This window comes from Ceraceosorus guamensis, assembly GCF_003144195.1.
Source record: "Ceraceosorus guamensis strain MCA 4658 unplaced genomic scaffold IE81scaffold_120, whole genome shotgun sequence".
Classification (NCBI taxonomy): domain Eukaryota; kingdom Fungi; phylum Basidiomycota; class Exobasidiomycetes; order Ceraceosorales; family Ceraceosoraceae; genus Ceraceosorus; species Ceraceosorus guamensis.
In genome coordinates, this window is record NW_020290115.1 from 25,338 (window position 1) to 42,693 (window position 17,356).

A 17,356-nucleotide genomic window follows, 5' to 3' on the forward strand; every position below is an offset into this window, starting at 1 on the left:
CACGTGAATCCTGAATCGAATTACCGCGCACGACCGCACCATGAAGGATGCAGCGGGAGTATGCGTATAAAGTCGCGAAGAGGAGTCAGTCAAAGTGGTCGGCCGGATGACTCGTGTTGATATCTTCGCGAATACAGGTCAGTCTTGAGTGGATGAAGTGGATTGTCATCACAGATCATGTGAATTGCAATCACGAACCGACAGGAGCAGAGTGAGTCTACGAATTGAAGCGAAGAAATAAGAGATCCAGCGGGATCTGTGCGTGCCTACATACGGAAGGCGACGATGCTGCCCATATTCGCTTCTTAATTCTTGCTTCGGACTTGTTCCTCATCCCTGAGATCCGTGGAGATTGAGAGCTGTATTGACTTTCAATCAGATTTAAAAGATTGCATGGGAGATGTGGTTTTCCAATTGTGCACATACAGAATACAAACTGCGTCGTTCCTGCGCTGCTGCGATGCGTGCTGCTTTGGGTTCAGCTGGACTTGCTGGTCTATTCGTGACTCTTCAATTGTGCAGCGTGCATGCGCAGCTAGCTGCACATGCTGGCTGCTGGCTGCTGGCTGCTGTCCGCAAGGCACGCCGGCAGCGGGGTAGTGCGTGCATTTGATGCAATCGTGAAATCACGAATGCTCCTCCGTTGCAGCACTCATCAAGACTTGCAGGGGCAGCTAGACTCCTATAGCTATATAGCTTATACTCGTGAGTGAACCACAATAAATAGAACTGTCCCACTGCTGCTGCAGCGCTCCTGCTGCATGCATGCATGCATGGAAGCGACCGGCAGAGAGCTGCTCTCGACTCCTATGCCCTGTAGACATGGCTGATGCTGCCGTGTGGTGCATACATGGCGTGCATATCAGGAAGACGCCAATTCAGACTGCTGCACGCGTTGGTGTAGGGACGGCGAGATTGTGATTGGTGATTGATGGATGAGCTTGGGAGCAGCTATCGTCAACAATGCGAATGGACGATCGAGCAGCTGAGGGGAATGCATCAGCAGCGTCCAGTCGCAAATTGACGCGTTCATATGGCAAGCTTGGCGTTTAGCGTAGGCTAGGCTACTCACACAACTGCATGTGCATCATCGTACCGCTCCCGAATATGCTTACATCCAACTCACCAGTCGATTCCATCCATCGTCTCCTCGCGATCATCATTTGCGCAGACCATTGACATTCGAAACCACTTTGGAACTTCTCCTAAATGCGCATTGTATTCTCCGAGGCAATTCTCCGCGCGCACATCGAATCGCACCAAGTATTACACGGCATCGCTGGTCGACGAGCCGACGCACCAAGAGAGAGAGAGAGGAGCGGGGCACGCATCGCCAAAGGTGTCCTCACAGGCTCAACATCCTCGTACCTGTCTTTCACCAACGTCATCGATCGACCCTCTTCCTACCGCTCATTCGGCCCCGTTCTCGCAGGCTTGCTCCCTCTTAGCCGGTCATCGCGCAAGCTGGAAAAGCCACCTTCAGGACCATGCGGTTACACTGACGGGGCAAACGTAGGATCCAAGCCCGTCTCCTCAACCTGCAGCTTCTGACCTCGCATCGAAAGGCTCCTAGCCCATTCAACGGTCTTGCTGTCAGGCGATTCACGTGTCAGAGTCTAAAAGTTGCTGGAGCGTAGCCGCGGAGCAGGAGAGGCCCGTGGTCAATCACCCGCTTAATTCGCACGAAGATGAGCTCCTCAACCTCCACCCCTGCGCGATCTATGCCACCAACATCTTCATCTGTGGTGCGCGCGCGTATAGCAGCATTTGGCGGAGGCGGAGGCGGAGGCAATTCCAGTAGCTCCACCTCTGCCGCTGCTCCTGTTGCTCCTGCAACGGCGTCAAACAAGTCCGCCACTAGCGGGCGGTTTGAAGGTGTGCGAGGTACGGCCGGGAATGCACGGCGACCCTTGCGACCACCGCCCATCAATGTGCAAGCGGCAGAGGAGGCTGAAAGTTCGAAATCGAGGAGCGCCCCTGGTACGTCGAACAGCGCAAATGGTTCGGTCGCCGATTCAAGGCCCGTTCCTGGCAGTGCCGCATCGGCGCCGGCATCGGGAACCAACAACCGTTTTGGTCTCGGCTCTGGCTCGTCCAGTGAAAGCCTGAACTCGCCTGGCAAAGCTCAATGGACACGCACCGCCGCAGGCCCCACCCACTCTAGCTCGAAAGCTTCACCGCCGGTCGCTTCCGCCAACAGTCCTCTGGCTGCCGCTCTCAAAGACAGGGAGAGGAGGGAGCAAGAGAGAGCTGGCGCGCTGAAGAAATCTTCTTCTTCAGACGCACTGCGGGCAGCAACTTCTCCTCAATCCAAGTCTCCTGCCTACTCCTCTTCTGCTCGCGACAACGGCGGTACAACAGAGAGCGGACCCCCACCCTTGCCGCCACCGAAACCTTACCCGCCTCAGCTGGACGCTTGGCAACCGCCACCTACTCCCTTCTCCTTCTCGTTTGAGGGCGAGCAGCCTGCGAGACCGCCTTCCACCTTTGTGGATCAGAGCACGCAGACCCCGCCTATCTCGCCAAAGATTCGCCCAAAGGATGCCCGAAGGACTTCCAAAGGCAGCGCCTCTTCATCAGCCACTCGCAAGAGGAAGTCCGCCGCAAAGGAAAAGTTGGATGTCAAGTCGAAAGCGGTGACCTCCGGCAGTAGTGGGAACGAAAAGGACACGGAGGACAGCGACGACTTGGTTGTAAAGAAGCTAGCTGCCATCGATCCGGACACCTTCCCCTCGCCTGGCAAAGGCGACGCTAGCGAAGCCGCTAGCCTAGATCTTAGACTGAATCGGAGCGACAGCGTAATGAGCACCGCCAGCAATCATCACCTCTCTGCAGTGGTCTCTACGGCGATAAGACGAGTTGCAATTTCCAGGCCTGAGAATGGTGCAAGAATGACGGCATCAAATACGAATGGCGAAGTTGGCAGTGCGCAATCCAGCGCAAAAGGTGGTTCCGCAGAGGCGAAGCTAGCAAGCAATCAACCTGAACGATCTCCAGACATTCCCAACATTTCGCTCGTCGATCCAGGAACAGCGAGAGCTCAAGCGGAGCAGGAGTGGCCGGACGAGATTGACGACGCAGAAGCAAAGTTGAGGACACCGCTAGCTCAAGGCCAAGAGATAGAGGTGCCGAATGCGATCAGCGAGAAGTACGCAAGGTTGCAAACCCCAAGGCGTCAGACGAACGGTGCTTCGGGAGGCGCAAAGAATGCGAAAGCGTCCAGAGACGCTTCGCTTCTCAAGGTGCAGAATGGCTTGAGTGCGGCTGGAGCACCGGGCGATCGAAGCAACACGCCAGGCTTGTCAAGACTACGAGGGGACAGCTCCCATAGCTCTACAAGCGGTGTCTCCGATGTTTCGCGGGATCATTCAAGCAGCATACGTAGCTTCGGTAGTGGTCGACTCTTCTCCTCCAAACCCACCCCGATCGACACTGCTCGTGCAGCAAAGGGCAGGGCTAATGGGCTTCACGTGCTGAGCTCTTCGACAGTCGCCACGCCGTCAAGCGATTCGTCGCACGCTTCCTCTTCTCCACGGCTCGGACTCGCTTTGCTGGCGAGCGGACCAACGCATCACAGTCGCAAGCCGTCTTCCCTGTCGCCCAATCCTTTGTACGCTCCTCTTCCGGATGTGAGCCCTAGGTCGCAGTTCGCAACGCTGGCCTTGCCCACGGATGGCGCCGATCCATCGGGCTCTGCGTCCGGAGCGCAAACAGACAAGACGGCTCGACGGCCGGGGGGCAGACCAAGAGCTATGTCTCGAACCAGCAGCGTTGGCGGTCTGAGTGTGATTGCCTCTAGCTGGGGTGGGCTGACTTCAGCTGGTCTAGATCCGCTTTCGGAGGAATGGGGCACCTCCATTCACGACGAGAGCGGCGGCTCTCCCTCTGCACATTCTGCCCGTCCGATCTCATCCTCCTCTCGATCACATTTGCGAAGACCTTCCAACGTCTCGTTCAGCGCCCGGTCACAAAGGTCCTCCGTAGGTCCGCAGTCCGCCAATGGAATCGCACCTAGCAAGGACGCCCTCATCACTGCTTTGTTGGCTGATTCGGCCATCGTGGATGCTCAAGCATACACCAACATCGAGTCGCTGGAGCACGTGGAGCAGCTGAAGAAGGAGCTCAGGCTTTTGGAGCGCAAAGCCGAAGCTGCCAAACACAAATTAAAGGTGGAGCAGCGTATGCGGGATGCCACAGCGAAGCTGCAACGCACTGCAGGCGGGAAAAGGGATGCCATTACTAACGCCCGAGGCAAGTGCGATGTTGATGGCAATCCTTTGGTTGAACCTGAGTCGCCGAGCACGCCCCTGGTGCGCACGCCGGGAGGGCAGACTGGTGGCGGGGCAGCTGACCAGCTCATCAATGCTCAAGATCGCGTTGATGCTGTCACGCGCGAGTTGCTTAGCGTGTACGAGCAGATGGATCACTTGCGCCGCCGCTTGCTAGAGCATCAGGCAAGTGTACTCGCTTGCCGCGTCAAGGACCTTGAAATGGCTTCAAAGGAACAGAGTGAAATACTAGTCCAAACTTTACATGAACACGAGCAAGCCGGGCAACTGGATCGCGATCAGGACAAGACGGAGGAGCTGGAGTCTCGGCTCGAGGAGCAGGCGTCGGAAGTCATCAGGAGCAAAAGTCGCAGCGACGAGCTGCAACGCAGACTCGACACCAGCGAAAAGGCCCTCGAGGTCCTCCGAGGCCAAATGGAACTTGTCAGCGCCGCGGCAAAGGATGCCGAGATGAGATCGAATCAGCGACGAGACGCAGAGGTTGCTCGACGCCAGACGGACGCTGCTCTGCGCAACGAGCTTCAAGCTGCAAAGGCGTCAGTTGAGCGAATGGAGCGCGAACTTGAGACCGAGCGCAAAGCTGCTGTCGACCGGGTTGTAGAGACGAGCGCGGAGGTCAGTGCTCTGATTCAGCGCGCTGAAATTGCAGAACGCTCGCTTGAAGAGGAGCGCAAGAGGCCAAAAGGTTCATCTGTGCCCGATGCAGAATTCGAAGCATCTAAGAAAGCTCGCCTCGAATCTGAAGCGCTCGCCGCAGAACGGCAACGCGAGATAGAGAATCTAAAGGCCGACCTGGAAGGCGCACAGCAGCACCGACTCGACCTCGACGCCAGCACCGTTAGGAACAAGACGCTCGAGCAGCTGCTGTCACGAGAAACAGACCTGCGTGGCAAGGCGGAGCAAGCGCTCGCGCAGTCCACTGCGAAATTCTCCGAAGTTGAGAAGCAGCGTGCAGCTCTGAAGACTAGCGAGACTGCTGTTTCCAAAAAGCTCTCGAACCTAGAGATCGAGGTGAGCGCAGAGCGAAAGCTCATGTCGGACCGCGCCGAGCTCTTCGTCGCATTCGAACGAAGGCTCGAAAGCGCCGAGCGCCGACTTCGTAAGGAAGACGAACGGTGCGCACGTCTCCTTGGCAAAGACGAAGGCCGGGAAGAGATGGACGACTTCCTGGCACAGATCAAAGGACTCGCCTCAAACAAGAAGGCGAAGACTGCCGGTCAAGATATCGACGGTCTGATCACCAGCATGAGCACGCATATTTCTGACATGGCTGACGAGCTCCAGCGACTTGGTAGCAGCAGCGCGGGCGAGTCTTTGGATTCGGCAGCTCAAAGTGGCGGCTTCAACTCGGGCGCTGTTAGGAAGCTCGAAACGGAGCTGCAGATTGCGGAGCACGACCTCGAGCGCTGGAAAGTCGAAGCAGAAAGTGCGAAGCGTCAGCTCGCAGTCTTCCAGCGCCAAAGCAGCCTGAGCGCTGCAGGCTCGTCATTCGATCGACATTCTCGACTGAGCTCGGGAACTAGCGACAGAGCGCGACAGGTCCAGCACGAGCTCGAAGCTCGTATCGCCCTGCTCGAGAAGCAGAATCGAAGGCTCGAAGAAGATTTGGCCGAGGCGCGCATGCTCAACATGAGCGGAAGTGGACCAGCTAGCCCTGTCAAAGTGGCGGGAAGCGAGGCCGAAGGTGAACAAGTCTTGCAGCCGAGCCTCCAAAAGGTCAATCTCGAGCTCGCGGCCTGTCGCGCTGCTCTAGCGAAGATCACGCCGATGCTTTCGGAGAAGGTTGATATCGCCGACCTCGCTGGCTCGAATGCGAGGCTGCAATTGTTGCGGGCCGCCTTTGAGCCTTCGTCCCAATCGTCTGCAAAATCTCAAGGCAGTTTGCTGTCTCGGGATAGCACCGAAGAAGGCTCTGACGTCGGCAAGGACAACCCCGAGATGCTCGTCGACCGCATTCGCAAATTGATCAACGTGGGTCGAATTGTGGTCGATCGCGCGACAGCATTGGAACAGTCTCGAGACCAGCTTCAACAAGACGTGAAGCGTCTGGAAGCGAGGTGCAAAGAGCTTATGCAGACACGAGAACGGGCCACCAACAACAGCAGCGCGCTCAGTCGAGCTCGCGAACGTAAGCTGTAAGTCTGAGGCAGGCACCAAAATGTCGCCCTCATCGCTGCTTCCATCAGCTGACATAGCTTCGTATTGTCTGCAGAGACTCCACGCTGGCTGATCTGCAGTCCGCCATGCAGCCAGCGCCGGAGAATTTGCGCGAGAAAATCCCCGTGGCAAGCAGAGCTGCGTTGTCTAGATCTTCCAGCTCGGGATCGGTCGCGAGCTCGGCAGCAAGCATGATGCCGTCTCTGCACGTCATGCCGTCTACTTTGTCTACGCGCGGATTTGCGAGCAGGTCACCTTCCGCACCCGGTGGGCCTACCTCGGCGCCGTCGGTCGCCCCAGCGTTCAGCCCGAGCGCGAATGCTGGCCCGAATTCTGCAAACGCATTTTCTAGCAGCTCTGCCGGACCTCGCACGTTGACACTTGGCATGGACTCTACGTCGCTCGTCTCACGCGTCCGAGATCTCGAGCGCGAGCTCAGAGCGACTGTAGTCGTTCGGAAGACGGCTGAGCGCGTTCCTGAGCTTGAAAAGGAGCTCAAGAATGCTCAAGCTGCTCTGGATGAGGCTCAATCTAGAATCGAAGAGGTGCAAGAAGCGAGTAGCCGCCAGAATATCCAACTGCTGTGAGTACAGAGGTATCTCGTAGTGACGTCTGCTCCATCCTTATCGAATCCCTGCACTCCACCTCAATTCAGCGAGGAACTCAATGCCCTTCAGGACGAGTTGGCGCAAGCTCGTCTGTCCCTCCGAAAGCTACAACCTATCTCTCCCGCGTCTGATCGCGCTCTACCAGCGCTGCCGCCATTGTAGGACTCGGCATAGCTCTGCTGCTCGGCTTCATTCCGCCTCTTACCGCGCGCGCGAGATTCCCTCGAGGCCAAGCGTGCTCCCCCGACGCGCTGACATCTGCCGCATCTTTTTTTTTTTCCTCTTCTACTTCTTTCTTTGCACGCATCCTATACCACTTTGGGCCCACCAGATTACTTTATTTCTGTCTCTCTGGTTGTTCCCATCACCCACGCACCACCGTCGCTGCCCACACAAAAGCTCGCGCGACAATTGTTGTACAAAGCATCGTTCATGTCGTCACCCTTACCCGATCGCGCCGCAAAGCTGCTTTGTGCAAAGAGACACTATGTAATAGTACAGCGCTGTGCTGAGGTCTCCTGTCTGCTGATGAATGTGTCAAATGGCGTTGAGGTTGAGTAGCTGTCGCTGTCGCTCTCGCCTTCCTTGACTTTGTCGGCTCGCCGCTCGTGATGATTGCAACATCGGCAAGCCCGCGTCTTGACATGTTGCTCCGCTGCAATATCATGCCTTCTATGAGTGCACCTGGACACCTCCATCAGCCCCACCAGAGCCGATAGCAGCTTCGGCAGTCCCACCTTGTCTTGCCGCTTGCAAAACCGACAAGAAGATGGTCCAGCCCACACCGCAGAGAGATACGAACGGGACTCGGTACCTGTCGGGCAAAACGTGTGCTCGCTGATCAGCATTCGATCGTGTTTGGGCCGACAGACGTGCCTCTTTCCAAGCTCACTTGAGAGGCATGAAGCTGATGGGGGGATGCAAAAGGGGACGAGGTTAGCACAGGACACGATCGCCAGTCAAACGAGACCAAGGACTTACCGGAAGTTGATGGTTTGGATCAGGGGCCAAACTTGCCAATTTGCTAAAAGAGCGGGCCAGTACATCTGAGGCCGGCACGATCGAGGAGAATCAGGAACATTCGAGACGATTCATTATGACAGCTTCGTTGGTGCTCGCTCTTCATCTGCTTCTTTCCACCTTGTGCACTCACGCTCGAGAACTTCTCGCCGATGCCCGCCATATCTCTGCCCTCCATGAACCCCATGAAGCCGACGAAGAGTGCGAGACCGAACGGAGCACTGAAGAGAGAGAGAGTCAGAGAGAGAGAGAGATAGACGCCGTGAGATTCGGTCATTGTGAAAATTCAAGGTGGAGCTACCCGGTGCAGAATCGGAATGCTAAGGATCCGACAGCGACTTACAATGTGCCTTGGTCCACAATGACCCGCTTTCCTAGCGCCAAGAAGCTGACTTTGCCCATGTTCGCAGCTGCAGCGGTAGAGTATCTAGCTACCGCACCGCTGCCCCCTTTGCCCTTTGGACTGCCCAATTTTCCCATCTCGTGAGAATTGAGCGGCAGACCACTGCCCGTCTTTGCATGACCAGCACCCGAGCCGGTCCCACCGGTTCTCAAGGGAAATTTGAGCTCTATGAATTTGTTCCATTCGGCCAGAAGCGGAGCCATGGCTGATCCGAAAGCCAGAAACCTGGCACTGCGAGCAAGATCAAAGCCGCTGCTGCTCGATGAAGTGGTGTTGCCGCTTTTTTGCGCTTGTGACAGCTCGAAAGTCTGGGCTAGCGCATCGGCCACTACGCTGAGTCCGCCATTGGTCACTGCTAGTGTCAACCAAGGTCTCTGAGCAAACGAACGAGAGTAGAACGCTCCGAAGCGAGACATGATGCTGACGCTGGTTGATGCCGCAGAGACAATGGAGCAGAGTGCTTGGAGACGCGGCGGGATGTGTGCAGATACTCTGAGCGAAAGCACTGGAGCAAGAATGTGCAGGTATCGAGATTGCCCGTTGATGACCACAGCGCCTAGGGTATGGCGTATGGATGTCACGACTCCTTGGTCGCACCGACGAGCTTCTCGATGTGTGCGCCAAAAGATAGGGAGGTCGTCCGTGCGTCGCAGGTATGATGTATGCACCGCTATATCGACTTCAAAGGCAAAACGCGCTGCGGCCCGAGGTATCTTGAGAAATGTGTGGGCTGCGCAAGAGGTGACCTGAACAAGCGAGTAGCCGGGAGCGGGACGTCGAGGAAGGTAACAGCACCAGTCTGCGGCCAGATTGGTAAGCAGTCTGTCGATCGCAAAAGGTCTGTGAGAGCTTTCGTTCACGGGTGTAGCTGTGGGCAGCGTTGCGAAGTGAGGCCTCCGTCTGAACACCGAGTCGAGTGTGGGCTGATCAGCACTCGCACTCGTCGCAGCTGCGTGTGGGAGGCAAGTGAATGAATGAATGCTGCGCCTTGAACACGAATGGCGATCATCGTGCAGCAGCAGGAGCAGCAGCAGCGCTCGGTGTCTTTGGTGTATTCACGATTAGCTGGTGCATGGGTCTTATCCTCGACTTGCATGGCTCGAGCGCGCTGAGCGTGCGGGCCAGCTAGTCCATCACGGGAAGGTGCTGTGCGGGGTTTGGTCCGCGCTCACTAGATCGAGTTCCGCGAGCGCAACCACAACTTCAGTCAGAGTGGCAGCAGCAGCAGCAGCAGCAGCAGCGCGATGCCGAATGTTCTGCGCTACACCAAATATCTTGCAGCATTGCACACAAGACTCCTTCGCGCTTGACGCACTGTACGTGACATTGTTACAATGATGGAAGGTGCGACAAGCAAACAAGCATCACGCGGAAGCTTGGCAAAGACACGTAGCGATAACCATGGAGTCTTTACAAAGACCCACCTGCCTTGTGGCGATATTGCAGCTCTACATCGCCGCCGCTCTTCCACCAGAACCGTTGAACTTGGGCAAGCGTGACTGCGAACGAGGGAGTGAAGGTCATGCTTAGCGGCTGACGCTCCAAACAAAGGTCAATGTGTGGTCAGCAAGACTCACCATGCAGAGGTACGACTTCATCGTTGCACAAGATCTCTATCAGCTCGGTCGCATCTTGCTCAGTAGCCGTTGCCGTAGCTGACGTGGCATTCTGCGTGGCGAGTATCGCAGCCTGTGCAGACGTAGGGGGCGAGCTCCCTGCAGACCCAGAAGTCGCCTTCCCGGAGGTGGCCGAAGCAGCGGTGCTCGCACCGGACAGGCCAATAGCAGAGCCAAGAGAGCGTTTGGCACCACTGCTACCCGCGGTGCTCTTCTTGGTCTCATCACCGCCATTTGACGCCGATGCGGGAGCATCTGCAGATGCGCGCCTGGAACCAGCGATGCTGTTGTTGCGCGAATCTGTTGAGGCAATCATCTCGAGCTTCTCCGCAACATAAGCGCACGTCTTTTTGATGCGCAGCATGCGGGTTGCAGTAAGGCGGGCGTTGCTGCATAGCAGATGACGGATGAGTGTCAAGGGCATATCGCTGTGAGATGAAAGATGGGATGCGCACTCACCCGCTAGGAAGCTCAGGTAAGGTAGTGGGCAGCACAGAGCCGTTTGCAGAGGTTTGGATCGTCGTTTCGCCGCCGGCATTGTCGCGAAGCTCAGGCGCGACCCAGGGAACAAGATTGAAGCTGATCTTTGATAATGTTTGCTGAGGAGCCTTGTTGTGGAGCGCAGCATCCAACACCCAGCGCGGTGCACTTGTCTCAAGGGCAGCTACATCCGCACTTCCTGTTCGGACCAGGCCCCGATACACTATCTCCCAAGTGCCTAACGAAGAACTCGTCTCAATCAAAATCGTCGTGTCCGGCGGGAAGATGACAACGGGGACTTCGTTGAGGGGCGGAATGCTGAGCGGTTTGGTGAAGAATTGGCGCAAATTGGAGAGGTCGTCATTGGCAGACTGCGGAGACCATCCATCTTGAGCGTTTCAGCTCACTTATGATGCGGCAAACGGCGCAAGAAACCCCCCCGCACTCACCGTGTCTGATTCCTCACCAGCACCAGCGACCTTCGTCGTAGCCTTCACGTCTTGGGCGCTCGCGCGCTCGCTCTTGCTACTTTTACCCCATTTCAATCGGCTCATTAACCCAGCACCGCCCGAGACTTGATTGCTGGACGAAGCAGGTGTCTGCGGCCGAGAACTTGTTGGGGTTCTGGACTCACCAGCCGGAGCAGGCGTGTTGATGGCGGTGCTCGAGTTGGCTAGCGAAAAATAGTCGCTCGATGCTCCCGGCAGGGTCGTCGCCAAAGGGGTCTGTGCAGAAGCGGAGGCGAGAGCCGAGAAGGAGCTCGTCAATCCGGCGATTCCTCCTCGGCTCGCCGTCGGAGTGAGCGGGGAAGAGTTGGTGGCCAAGATGGCTGGCGATCTGGCAGGTTCGGCAAGCGCGATGGTCATGCCTGGCGTGTGAGGAAAGTCACGCTTTGCAAGGCCCTGATGACCGTGAGGTTGAGTTCGCGGGATGCTGATACGAAGTGGCCCAGCTTGCATCACCTCGGGCCGCTCGGCGGCCAAGACGCCCTCAGGGACCAAAGGTGTGGCAGTCGAGCGCACGGAAGTTTCTGTCTCTACGAACGACTTGAGCAAGCTGCGCAGCACCATCTTGCCGACATTGACTAGGGCACGTGCTTGATTCAGCGGACGATTGCCAGCCGAACAAAGTGAGACGAACGACTCACCTCTTTGGTCCTCGCGAAAGACCGACGGATCCAGAAAAACCGCTTCGTCGGCGTAAAGCTCCGCATCGAAAGTCCGCTGTTCTTCCAGATGCACCGACAGCAGACCGCCCCGTACATCCACGTTGCACCACAGTGGTGCCGTTTCTTCCCCTTCGATCCTTTCCTTCACAAGACTCAGAGCCTCCGCAGGAGGTAGCCTCGAGATCGAGGCGGTCTGCGTGTGTTTGTAGTCGCTTGAGTCCGAGGCATCGCTCGAAAAGCCGTCTTGATGAGCGAGCAAAATGTCGTCGGGTCTGAAGGTACCTAGGCAAGCCCCGCGCACGATATCCCAGAGCGCGACCACATCAGCAGTATCGATGGTGAGAACGTGGCGTCGGTCATTCAGAGCCGAGGTTCTAATAAGTCCATGCGTGCCTTCGATTACGCTCTCGGGCTTCTTGAGAAGCGGTACGGCCTCAACCGCAAATTCTCGATCCTCGTACCTCTGCCTCGCCTCGAGAGCAGCTTCTTCGACAGCATCTTCGTCGTCACTGTCAGATGCCTCGTCCACGACATCGTCTTCCCACATGTCGTCATTGGCGAGACCAGCTGCACTTCCGCGTGGGAGACGCTCCGCTTCAGGCGCGAACCGAATGCTTGCGGATCTTGTACTTTTGGGCCGATTGAGAGGCCTGGACGGTAGGTGTAGGTGTGCAGGAATGGCACTGGGGCCAGGCGACTGGCGCGAGTCGTAGGACAGAGAAGGCCTTCCGGATGGGAGCGCCGCACTGCTCCGTCTGGCAGCGAATGCCGAGTGCGAGGAGTATACATCTGGATCGCGAACGCTGAGACTTCCCAACCCGACAGAGGCGCCGTAAGGATCGTTGGCTGGGCTCAAACAAACGAGGGAATCGAACGGAATGCCGAAGAGCATTGCAGCTGGATGCACACTGTCAGTGCTGGTGGCGGAAATTGTCATCTCCTTCCCTGTTGCGGCGCCATTAGAGGCCTTCATTGCGCCTTCAATGCTTCCAAGCGATGCATTGGAGTGAGAAGACCTATGGGTGCGCGTTGAAACTCCACTTGCTTGACGAGGTAGAGATTTGGCGTCGAATCGGAGACCTGGACCTGGCGAATCGTGTCTGGACCTCTGCGCAAAGGAGACATTTGGAGAGGGCGCGGAGCCTTGAGAAGAATGCTTGAGGGCGCTTGGCCTCCGTAAGCTGAGGCCGCTTTGAGCTGACGCAGGCGGTGTCGAGACAGCGGGAGCAGGAAAATCGGCCAGAAGGCCTGTTGATGACTCTGTAGCTGGGCCTTCGATAGGATACAGTGCTTCTCTGGACATGCGGGATGGCACGTCTTTCCATATAGAAACGTCGGAAGACCCACCGGCTGTCCAAACATATGTGTTATCTTGAGCGATGATCTTGTGGATGCCGACATGGGTCCTATTGGTGCCGTTAGACGCGCGACCCCTCGAGCTAGCTCTGTTGGTGCCGGCGTCTTTGAAAAGGACCACGCACTCTCCTTCTGCCACCTCTGCACATCTCTCCCAGTCCACCTTGCAAACCAATCCAGACCGATCGCCTGAGTAGAAGACGTCGAGGTTCGGGTGATCGGAGAAGAGGCTCCAGACGCTTTCGGAATGATGTGTGAACGTGTGCAGGCATCGACGCTCGCCAATGCTCCACAGTCGAATGGAAGAGTCGCTTGATGCGCTCAACAGGTGTCGCCCATCTTCAGACACCACTAGGCTCCGCACATTGTCGGTATGTCCGATCAGCGAGGCTATCTCTGCGCCGCTCCTCGGATCCCAAGCTCTGACAACCTTGTCTGGCGTGCCGGCCGAGATGACACTACCAGCTGGATTCGCCGAGAGGGCATACACGGAGGCTTTCACAGCGCTCTCTGCCAACTCGATAATGGGCTCAGGTCTAGTCTCCTGAATATCCCAGAGCTGCGACCCACCAGAGCTAGAGATCAGCTTGACATGAAGCTCAAGAAGTGGAAAAGGGGACGAAGACGCACCTTGATCACGGAATCAAAGCCACCGGAGGCTACCCAATTTGCTTCGCGGGCGTGGGATAGGGCTCGAGCATAGTCACGATGACTGCCTAGGACCTGAGGTGTCATAGAGCTCCGAAAGTCGTGCGGATTCCATACCTGAAGCGTTCCATCTGAGCCAGCAGAGACGACTGTCAACACCAACATATTTTGGTTGGTACATCAGCGGGAGCCAGCAGATCAAGTTGAAGCAGCGTGTTGGGACTTACCGGTCTGATTCGAGTTGCAGAGCAGGATATCGTTGATCCAGTCCGTGTGGTTCTGCACGCACTGTCTGAAGCGAGGCTGCGGAAGCGGCTCATCTCTTCGCGATGGATCCACTTGCCAGTGCTGCTCCACTGGGGTCTCGCTCTCATCGACTTCATCTTCTAGATCAGACGCCAGTCCCGAAGCGCCGGGCACATGATGCTGTGCAACACACTGAATGTCGTCGCTGTCTCGTTCTCTTTGTGCTCCATCGCGCAGCTCGTCATCCCACGCTGCCGCTCTCTGCCTGCGCCGCTTCCTGAGCGGCAAGCCGAGCTCCCAAGCCGCGAGCAGGCCATCTCGCCCACCAGTATAGAGGATGCCGCGCGGTGTATGCTGCGAGGTTGAAGCCATTTCCTGGTCCTGCACGGATGTACTGACATCCAACGCGAGAGAGGTGACCGGCAGCGTGTGACGTGGATGGGAAGGTCTGCCACTCTCTTGGAATGTAAAGTTTGAGCGAGCTGGTACCGGAGTGGAGGGGGGCAGCTGTTCCAAAAGCGGTTGACTCCTGCCTCGGCGCTGAAAGCTGGACTGTAGCGATGGGATCGCAAATTCTGGCAAAGTATCGTCTCGAGGTGGCAGGCTGTAGGTCAGCCTTCTGGCTGCAGTGGCCGCCATATTTGCCGACTCGAGGAGAAGATCGATCCCGAGCGCTGTTGTCCACTTGTCGACTGGGCCGCCAGAGGTACTACTGGCAAGGGCGCTGATTGCGCTGATCAACCTCGCATCAGTCTCGTGAGGTTCTGACCAGACTCGTCCTCGAACCGAGAGCTTGTCTCGTCCCTTGGCAGTCAAGAGGTTGAAATTTGAGAGATGGACGATCCGTCTTCGCTACGATGACTTTACAAGACATACCGTCAGCACGATACGCATCTTGTGATCCTCTCTGTCGGTCACCGTCACGTTGCTGCTGGAGATATGGCGTCAGGTACCGCGCTTGCACGAGGCGGTGACAAGCACGGTAGCGTGGGTCGTGGTACTGCAGTGCTGTATCACTATGCAGCTCCACGTTGGGCATGCTGCTCCTGCTGCTGCCCGCGTGCGTGCGTGCGTGATGCATGCTGTGCCCCGCCTAACCACGGAATCGTGGGCTCCGTCTCAACCGCAAAGCGCAATCACGAATCACGAATAATCACGAAGAATCACAAAACCTGCATGCTGATAGAGTCGTTGCACATACGGTGGTGGTGTACATCGCAGTCGCAGCGTGCTGTGCACGTGATACGCTGCTGGTAGCGAGCGTTCGCGGGCGTGCTGCATTTTCGAAACTCGTCGCCCCCACAGCTGCTCTGATTACATTGAGGCGCGCCACGCCTACCGCAGGGTCGTGCTCCACCATCCGGGGCGACAGAAACTGCTCAGAGGGACGCAAGAAGGGGAGCACCAACCTCAAAGAGCGCAGTCTGAGTCGAGTGCAACAAGTTCGACGAGACGTGCGGACATGCGGACTGCCCGACATGCTGATACATGGCCCAAGTGAGAAGAGCCTTTGGATGCCCCAGATTCACGTGATTGCGTGGTTGGAGACAGGCCACACGTCAACGTTCAGGATCGCAGAGCGACCGACTTACCAGAACGTCAGGATACGTCGCGACCTACTGAGCGAGGAGGGACAGCATTCTTGCCGGGGCCGCGATGGGAAGTGGATCTGCGCTGTGATGCGCCCGTGATATCTCACACATTCCAGCATACGATGAGACGCCTGGCCGAGGGGGTGTGATAGCGGATGTATGCGATGCCGCTAGGATTCTTTACCACTGAGCAGGACAGCGACGACGATTTCGAGCGAATTCAGACTCACACTGCTCGCTAAACCAGTCCTGACTTATTCATAACAGCGAGCACGAAGGCGCTCGTCAGCCTTTAGCTGGTTGATAATCAGGTGACCACGAGCAGCTCAAGCTGAGGCGGCTCCCAAAGACACGAGCTCATCAGACTGTTTCTGACCAGGACTGCCATGTTGCGCGTCACCCCTCATAACTGATGCTCTGCCCTACTCCCGTATAGAGCTCAGCCGCAGAAGAATCTTCGAGATCATGCTCGGACGCGGAAGCAGGCAGACAGCTCACTGGCTGAATCTAGGACTTACACATTCAGGTCACTATGCGACCGCAAAGGGAGCACACAAGCTTGATTGGGCGTCAACCTATCCACGCTAAGCGTCCAGACGCGCATGCAAATACTCCGCGCGTCTGCCCTAAACGGTCAGGAACCGTTAGAAGCACGTCAAACATTCGAAACTTCACTCGCGCTTGCACGCATCCGCGCAGAGAAGCACAGACGCGATCTGATCAGCAGCTTTGCTTGGGCCATCTACTCGTCTTGGGACTGGAGAGTCATCTCGCAGTCACATTATGGAGTGATCTGGGCGCTTGCCGAAGAGAGGAGGGTTCCAAGAGGGAGGACTGCCCTGTCAAATCGCGATGGAAACCCGCTCAAGACGGCCTGATGGGAAAGTGCTCGTCTGACCTGCACCTGCACATCAAACGACACATGCGGTGCCGCTTAAGTCCGCGACGATGCGACCCGATCGCGGTCGCCTGCTACTTCCACGCTTGACATTGGCCCCGTGCATCGACCTCAGCTGCTTGCGCATCGAATGTGCTCTGATCTTGCCGCGCATGCCATTCCTTGGCTGCTCGGATCTGCGCAGGGCCGGTCTCGCCGCCATGCGAGAGAGTAGGCTCGACGGCGCTCGGCCGCTCCGCCCACAATCCGGTAGGTCTACCTCAGCAGACCATCGAAGAATACATTGGCGGGGCACTCGCGCCAGAGAAGAGCTTTGAGAGGTAAGGGCACCGATACTTCCTGCTGTCCCTCCAGTACGCCGAGACTCGAGCAATGCTACGGGCTGGACCGTTCATCATTTCAACCCTCTGCCTGAGGGAAGGTTATGCACGCGCTTGCGTTCAAAGCCGTTGGCCACCCTTTCAATGCGGCGGTGCACGCGCTCAGCTTCCGGCAAAGCGAGCCTGAGCAGTCTTCGCACCTCACTTGCGCGCACTTGCCCCCGGCGCGTTGAGCCGGCAGAGCTGGCGTTTGTCCAAGAGCCTCGCGTGCGGGGAGCCTCAGCTTGCTCGCTCAGCGCTCAAAGGATCCTGGGATGGTGATGTCTCCTGCGCGCCACGGCAGCCGTTGCACGAACCTTCCAAAACTTTACTCTGACGTTTTCGGCTCCACAGCTGTGTGATCAGACTTTCCTTTTGTTCTAGCTAGCACGCAAGCAACATTCGTTCGTCAACGGGAGCACTTGGCACGGCACTCCGCAGCTAATCGTGTCTTCAGGCTCCATAGCAGTTTGATCAGGCTTTCCTTTTGTTCTAGCTAGCACGCAAGCAACATTC

At 57.0% G+C, this 17,356-nt stretch overlaps 5 protein-coding genes across 5 annotated transcripts; 3 read left to right on the forward strand and 2 right to left on the reverse strand.

Annotated features, from left to right (window-relative positions):
- The first annotated feature begins 358 nt into the window (after positions 1-358).
- IE81DRAFT_31849 (hypothetical protein) lies at positions 359-660 on the forward strand. The gene has a single exon (XM_025512608.1). It carries the CDS (start codon positions 401-403, stop codon positions 611-613), a length of 213 nt encoding a protein of 70 aa, XP_025366559.1. The 5' UTR covers positions 359-400; the 3' UTR covers positions 614-660.
- A 1,028-nt stretch (positions 661-1,688) lies between these two features.
- IE81DRAFT_350208 (hypothetical protein) lies at positions 1,689-7,216 on the forward strand (the record flags this gene model as incomplete). The annotated part of the gene is made up of 3 exons (XM_025516493.1): positions 1,689-6,424; positions 6,502-7,029; positions 7,102-7,216. 3 exons carry the CDS (start codon positions 1,689-1,691, stop codon positions 7,214-7,216), a joined length of 5,379 nt encoding a protein of 1,792 aa, XP_025366560.1.
- A 198-nt stretch (positions 7,217-7,414) lies between these two features.
- Positions 7,415-8,902, reverse strand: IE81DRAFT_306619 (hypothetical protein). The gene is made up of 6 exons (XM_025512346.1): positions 8,605-8,902; positions 8,418-8,523; positions 8,208-8,295; positions 8,036-8,100; positions 7,947-7,961; positions 7,415-7,868 (listed from the first exon to the last, which is right to left on the reverse strand). The coding sequence occupies exons 1-6, from the start codon at positions 8,891-8,893 to the stop codon at positions 7,727-7,729; spliced, it is 705 nt and encodes a 234-aa protein (XP_025366561.1). The 5' UTR covers positions 8,894-8,902; the 3' UTR covers positions 7,415-7,726.
- Positions 8,903-9,735: 833 nt separating this feature from the next.
- Positions 9,736-14,973, reverse strand: IE81DRAFT_369128 (hypothetical protein). Its single transcript, XM_025517210.1, has 7 exons — positions 13,973-14,973; positions 13,728-13,894; positions 11,721-13,656; positions 11,023-11,657; positions 10,553-10,944; positions 10,055-10,482; positions 9,736-9,976 (listed from the first exon to the last, which is right to left on the reverse strand). The coding sequence occupies exons 1-7, from the start codon at positions 14,628-14,630 to the stop codon at positions 9,888-9,890; spliced, it is 4,305 nt and encodes a 1,434-aa protein (XP_025366562.1). The 5' UTR covers positions 14,631-14,973; the 3' UTR covers positions 9,736-9,887.
- Positions 14,974-15,899: 926 nt separating this feature from the next.
- Positions 15,900-16,696, forward strand: IE81DRAFT_31945 (hypothetical protein). Its single transcript, XM_025512728.1, has one exon. It carries the CDS (start codon positions 16,116-16,118, stop codon positions 16,569-16,571), a length of 456 nt encoding a protein of 151 aa, XP_025366563.1. The 5' UTR covers positions 15,900-16,115; the 3' UTR covers positions 16,572-16,696.
- Positions 16,697-17,356: the final 660 nt, after the last annotated feature.